This window comes from Coturnix japonica, chromosome 18 (assembly GCF_001577835.2).
Source record: "Coturnix japonica isolate 7356 chromosome 18, Coturnix japonica 2.1, whole genome shotgun sequence".
Lineage (NCBI taxonomy): Eukaryota > Metazoa > Chordata > Aves > Galliformes > Phasianidae > Coturnix > Coturnix japonica.
Window position 1 is genome coordinate 5,346,873 of NC_029533.1, and position 6,285 is coordinate 5,353,157.

General features: G+C 51.1%; 1 protein-coding gene and 1 pseudogene across 1 annotated transcript; one reads left to right on the top strand and one right to left on the bottom strand.

Annotated features, from left to right (window-relative positions):
• The first annotated feature begins 505 nt into the window (after positions 1-505).
• LOC107321972 lies at positions 506-2,500 on the top strand (annotated as a pseudogene).
• Positions 2,501-2,875: 375 nt separating this feature from the next.
• Positions 2,876-6,224, bottom strand: C18H17orf80 (chromosome 18 C17orf80 homolog). Its single transcript, XM_015880183.2, has 4 exons — positions 5,132-6,224; positions 4,615-4,722; positions 4,293-4,409; positions 2,876-3,777 (listed from the first exon to the last, which is right to left on the bottom strand). Exons 1-4 carry the CDS (start codon positions 6,171-6,173, stop codon positions 3,749-3,751), a joined length of 1,296 nt encoding a protein of 431 aa, XP_015735669.1. The 5' UTR covers positions 6,174-6,224; the 3' UTR covers positions 2,876-3,748.
• Between the last annotated feature and the right edge of the window lie 61 nt (positions 6,225-6,285).

The window sequence follows — 6,285 nt, forward strand, 5'->3', positions numbered from 1 at the left end:
TGGGACTGGGGATGGTGCACCTCTGCATCACCATCAATGCTCAAAGCATTACAAGATGCAACAAGAGGTTCCATCCCTTGCAATCTGGGTATTTAATTGTGGCATGCAGATCACATTCAGCTGTGATGTTGGGCTCTCCCTGCTGAGCATACAGCCTGGGGTGAGAGTCAGCTCCTGCAGACCCCCCTGTGGGTCAGGCCACTGCCAGCTGCTCTCCCAGCACTAGCAGAGGAAACATATGTTGATGTAGGGAGGCATCACCAGGGATGGGGGTCTGAGCTGAGCTCCCCACAGCTGGGCTGCAGCACCAGGCAATCATGGCTGCAAATTGAGAGCAGATGTGGGCAGCTTCTCCCTCTAAATGGAGGGCAGTGGGCTCCTGCTTCAGTCAGCTTTGCTTTGCGGGGTGGGAGGAGGAGAGTTTCTGAGTGGTCTTGGGGATTAGTGACTGCAGAGTGATGGAGGAGCTGGTGGGGGCAGGATCAGATTTGATGTGGAGGCTGATATGGAGGAGGAGCTCAGCTCCTGCACTTCCCAGGTAAAGACAGTAAGTTGAGGGTCCTGTGCCATCCTTGGAGAGCAGCAGAGGTGCAGAAGGTGCTGGGGTTCTCCCTGCTTTGCTACCCCTGCTGTGGTGTTTCTGCTGGGCTGGCTTCAGGCTTTGCTTCTTTCTGGATGCACCCAGTGCAGCTCTGTGGGAAGAGTTGGGGGCACATTCCCTTGGAACCAGTGTCCCTTTGCAGTCCCTTGGGGACATCAGGAACTGGATGGTGCCTCTCTCTGCTCTGTTACCACACCATGATAATACTGTGTTTCTCCATATCTGTATGTCCTGCAACCTGCAAGATACAGGTTTGAAGCACAGAAGGCTGACTACTAAGAGCCTCTTGTTTTTCTCCCAGTGCCACGATCCTTTGGACTAGAGCTGTGAAAGAGCATGAAGAGGAGGGTCTGAATGCTCTGAAGTGAAGGTATGGGACACTCAGGCACTGCCAGTATGAGCTGGCTGCATTCTGGGGGTGATCCTACACAATGGAATGAAGTGGGTGGTGGTCTGCAAGCACAGCCTTCATGGAGCAGTGGCTGTGACTTCCTACATGAGCCCAACACAACTGTGATACCCAAGTGCTGCTCCCACTCCAAGCTCGGTAAGAGCAGCATGAGGCCCCTGCAGCCTGTCCCACCCAAGCCCCCTGTGCCCTCCGGGTCTGGCCTCAAGCAATCTCCTGATGCCACCTCCTGTCTGCGGGAAGAAATGCCACCAGTGCCTGTGGGAGGTTGCATGTCTCTGGGCACCTGTTTTCTCCACATTTCTGCTGTTTGGTTTAGGTGAGTCTTGTCCCAGCCTTCACCCCTCTCTGGTCCCACAGGTGAGTGCAGCAGTGAGGACTGTCCCTTTCCACATGTTGATGCTACAGCTGGCACCACGGGCTGTCCCTGGTATGACCGAGGATTCTGCAGGCATGGTGAGTGCCCAGATACTGGGATAGTGCCCCCCATCTACTGGTAATGGGGGGGTCTGCTCCCTGCTGCTGGCCCCAGCTCCTGCAAGGTGATGGAGCCAGAGCAGGGTGAGCTTTGGGGCTGTCTGGGGATGCTACTGGGTTCATGGCAGAGATACAGGCCAATACTGTGAATCAGTATTAGGTCCCTGCTAACAGGGTGCTCTTTTATGTGTGGCAGGACCCCTGTGCAGGTACAAGCACACACAGAGGGTGATATGTGCCAACTACCTCGTTGGCTTCTACCCTGATGGACCTAAATGCAAATTTATGCAGTAAGTGCCCCATATCTGCTCCCTGATTTCCCCACCCCAAAGGGAGCAGTGTCCTCAGAAGCTATGCATGGCTAGGACCTGTTGCCAGGGGGGAGTGGATGCAGAGATATCACCTGCAGAGCCCCTGCTGCATCAGCACCACTCAGTCCCTGCCAGTGCAGCCCAAGAACCGTGGCAATGGTTCCCCCTATGGTGCCCACCAGAGCCAGGCATCTGCTTCAAGGTGAGTGATGTTGGGGTTGGGAGGCTTGTAGCAATGGTCTTACCTCAGAGGAGTGAGAGAGGGACAGCATGAGCTGTGTGAGGGCTCTGAAAGTGGGTTTTAGCCTTGCCTGGGGCTGTCTGAAAGCAGTCCCAAGATGAGGTATGAACTGTCTGGGAAGGAGTGGAAGTGATAATGGGGAGGCTTCTTTGATTGTAAACACTTGGAACACAGTAGAATAGCTGTGGAAAGCAGTCTTGGAGGCAGGGGGTTGTTGTAGTAATAAGCCTCAGGCTGTTTCTTATAGGCACAAGCTGTGTCAGATGAGGTATAGCTCCATTAGTCCACTCACTTGGAAATGATGGGACAAGAACACGTGGTAAGACAGCACAGGGTTGATCTATCACAAAATTGATGCCTGCCTCTCCCTGTTCCCTGCCCAGTGCAGACAGAAAGGTCACTATGTTGGCAAGTGTGGGAAGCATCAAATGGAAATCCTGCTGAGGAAATGAGTGCTCTCACAGGGAAAGCAGAAGGAAGACACAGGGAGGTGTACAGCATGATGGAGCCAGACAGGCTTCTAGGACAGCTGCTGGACTAGAAAAGCCTGTTGGCTTTGCTCAGCACTTGCTCTTACAGCTATTTGCCCAAGCAGCAAAAGAGAAATCACGTCTTCCTTAATGGGACTCCTCGCTGTTCCCACAGCAGTCACTGCCTCTGTCCTCTCCTACACAGCTGGTATGTGGGTACACTTGGATTGGCACAGCAGGGAGATGGCATTAGTAGACTACCAGCCCACAGGTCTGAAGGAGGATGGGGAGGGTTGGGGGCTGTGCTGGTCACCTTGGAAGCAGGCAAGAAATCACCATGTTTAAGAATGCACAAGACCAAACAGGAAAGAAAAATTCATGAGGATTTTATTGCTGGTAAGATGGGAGTTCTTGGTGAAACACCTCTGACACAGTAATTCTGCACCTCACTTAGAATAAAGAGTTCACTTTTCCTTTGCCTTCTTTTGTGTCTGTAATGTGACCAACCCTTTTCCAGACACATTTGAGGATGGCAGGCTACAACTAGCACTCTCATAACTGTCCTCATTTGTCTGATGTCAGTTTGCCCTTTGGGCACAACAGCTAATCCAATGGATTTTCTTCCTCCAGAAATAGGGCACTGTGTTCTCAGTGCTGCTGCTTTAAAACATCCACAAAGATCCTTCCTGTGGCTGCTTCAGAGCCCAGGTAGACCCATAGGCAGTGTTTAAGGGAAGCAGGAGCCCCTTTGTAGAAGGGCTCCGCAGGGATCACCCTCCTTTCACAAGTTAACTACAAACATAATCTTATTGTGGAGAGAAGAAAGTAAAAGGTGCCCAGTGCTAGGTACAGCTCTGATAACTTAAGGCAATAGCTATTCTGGTTATTTATTAACCCCTCTCTATAATGATCCACCACATACTTTTCTAAGTATTACAGGAAATCTACTGCCTTCAGACCTGAGGAGCTGCCTTAACAGCTGCCTTAACACCTTCTCATCTTTCAATACTAAACACTGACTCACAGAGCAGTGACTGCAGGCTGGCAGCGATTCCCCCTCTATCTGCAGGAGGGTAGTTGAAAAGCATCCTTCCACTATCAACAACTTGAAGAGCCTGTCTCTGACAGGAAATGGGCCTCTGCTGTTTCACCAAGGATTCAAACCCTGTTGGTCCCAGGAGCTTGTGCTGACTCTGTCAAACATTTACCAGTCTTTTCCCAGGTGCTGTTGCAGCTTCTTCAGTGGTACTTACGCCAACGATTACACTCTAGCAAAGAAGGGAAATAAAAAGATAAAATAAATGTTAGCACAGTCTTGTGCTCAGGGACTATATAACAGAGTGCTTTGCCCAGCAGTGATGAGCAGGAGTCTGACTACAGCATTCATTGTTTATCTACTATAAAGCTGCACATGGGAGTGAGTCTTGGTGGAGAAACTACAGACACCAGTTAATCCTTTGTGTCATTTCTGAGTAAATCCAGGGAACAAGCTGGAATATCTCAAGCCATACACAGAGCAGAGGGCAAAGGGTGTTCCTGACTGTTCCTGGCTCTAGTTAGAGAGAAGCTGCAAATTGATAAGTGTTACCAGCACTTCTACTAAATTCCTCTGCTTTCTTAAATCATATTGCAATGCTGTCCCTTGAGCTCTGATACTGGTTTTACTGATAAAGTATTTAAATTACTTCTGAGCCTAAAATAACGTGACTATTAAATAATCATAGCAGCTTTTGCAAAAGGGGAATTATCTGAAATAAGACAGATACCAAGAAGGAAATCTTACTGATGTGCTGATAGTTCCAGCTGTAGCTGAGGACGCAGTATCCAGCGAGGAGCATGGAGATCCCAGCTGCTCCACCCCTCTTCACGTTGATGTATTTGTTGTAATAACTGCTCCAGACTGTTGGAATAGAAACACGAGGGTCAAACCACATACTGGTCAGGTGAAGTTGACTGATTGGTTTCCATGTGCCTTTCTAAAGCCAGATGGTCGGGTTGCTTGATTTACTTCTTTTACAGAGACCTAAACTGGCCCCTTGGACCAGGCTGCAGCAGCACATTAGCAGGTAAGAGCTAGAAACTTAGAGCTAGAAACTTTGCCTCACCTTTCTGCACTCCTCCAAGCAGTCCCCGAGGAGAGAAATCACAGGTTGTGAGCCACATGGGGAGCTCCCCCAGCCTTACATCCATCAGGTGCCTTTCTGAGAGAGGACCTGCAAAATGAGAAGTCAGAATGGTCAAAGGGAGGAAACTGAGGCCAGCGCATGCTGTGCTTGTGCTTCCTGCAATGAGCAGTGAGCATGCAGCTGGTAACTTATGTATCTGCAAGTGCTTTGACCTTGAGGCTGCTCAGTAAGGAAGAGTGAATTATTGTCCCTTCCACAAAGTAAGCTGGCTCTACTGGCCCCAGTGTGCAAGTCAAAAATGCACACCCTTGGTTTTCTAGGGTGAGAAGGTTGGATAGGTGATGTCCTTAGGCTTAGACCTGTTCAGATCTGATCCACACCACTTGCTGGAAAAGCCCGGCAGCTCAGCATTTCCTACCCCTCCTCTTCCATTTACGTTTTACACTTCAGCCTGGCAGTACAGATCTCAGCAGCAGACTTTTGTTTCTAACATTACCTTGATGTCCTTCTGAGAAATTGCCCTTTGGTGTCTTCATTGTGATCCCCACATCATCCTGAAAAGACTTCCCAGGAAACATGCTCAGACTGTGGTAATTAGAATGTAAGTCTGGAAACCACTCCAAACCCACAGCACCTGACTGTGTGCTTCTGCCAGAGGCCTGGGGGAGACAGATGGGTTGGCTTTTGGAGGTGTGGAGCAAGGAATGGTCCAGAGCCAGCCTGCTGTCCCTCCCTGCATTCAAGATGGGTTCGGAAACGACGGCCATCTGCTTCTTGTTCACACTGAGCATTTGCGTGTCGGTTAGGTCATTTTTGGATGTCCATTCTTTGTGACCTCTCCAATCCTCCCTTGCTGCCAGATGGGCGTGCAAAACAGCAATAGGGGCTTTGTATTCCACAGCAGATCCCGTGTACACCTGCTTCTCTTCCACCAGCCTTTTGTCTGTTCCCTCTTGCTGAGCGAGGTCAGGGGGGCTCCTTGTGCTCTCAGCTTCAGGGGGACCACGCAGCCCTCGTGTTTTAACACCATTTAAAGCAGTGTCTTTTCCTCCCTTTGAGCTGGGAGCTCTGTGGTCAGGTATAACAGTGTGTGCTGATTTTGGGGTGTTTCTTCCCTCTGGCCCGGTTGATTTTAACCCTTTATGACCTTCCTCGCGTTGTCTCCCAGCCTTGGGGCCGTTCCTGTCCCTCAGCACCTTGACACGGTGATTCTCTATCACTATTTTCACCCCATCCCGAAGTTTCTCAGGGACACCCTCCACCTCCTCGGGCAGCAGGTCGAGGCATTGAGCCACATCGCGGGCCTCGGCCTCCACCTCCACACGAGGCCGGACAGCGGCCTGCTGCTGCTTCTGTTGCTTCCTCCTCTTCCTTAATACCTCCTCACCCTTCACCTCCGCTGCCAACCCCTCCCACCGCCCGGTTGTCTCAGTTTCCCGGCCTGGTGCGGCCTTGCAGTGCGGGAGGTGAGAGCGGAGCCGCTTGAAGGGCCGCCGGCAATGCGGGCAGAGCTCAGTACCCAGCGGAGCGTCCGCCATGACGGGATCAATTTCTATCAGGCAACGCGGCGGACAACCCTAAGAGGAGGGGGCTTTAGGGGTGCATAATGCGCATGCGCGCAGCGATAGGGCGGGGCTAAAGGCCGCCTCG

What these genes read in the sequence shown, in the direction of transcription:
- C18H17orf80 (XM_015880183.2), bottom strand. Translation starts at nt 6,173, where the DNA reads ATGGCGGACGCTCCGCTGGGTACTGAGCTCTGCCCGCATTGCCGGCGG. An exon ending in GCTTGGAGGAGTGCAGAAAG is followed by an intron (nt 4,410 to 4,614) that starts GTGAGGCAAAGT and finishes CTATTCCAACAG; the next exon opens with TCTGGAGCAGTTATTACAAC. An exon ending in CTGGAACTATCAGCACATCA is followed by an intron (nt 3,778 to 4,292) that starts GTAAGATTTCCT and finishes CTTCTTTGCTAG; the next exon opens with AGTGTAATCGTTGGCGTAAG.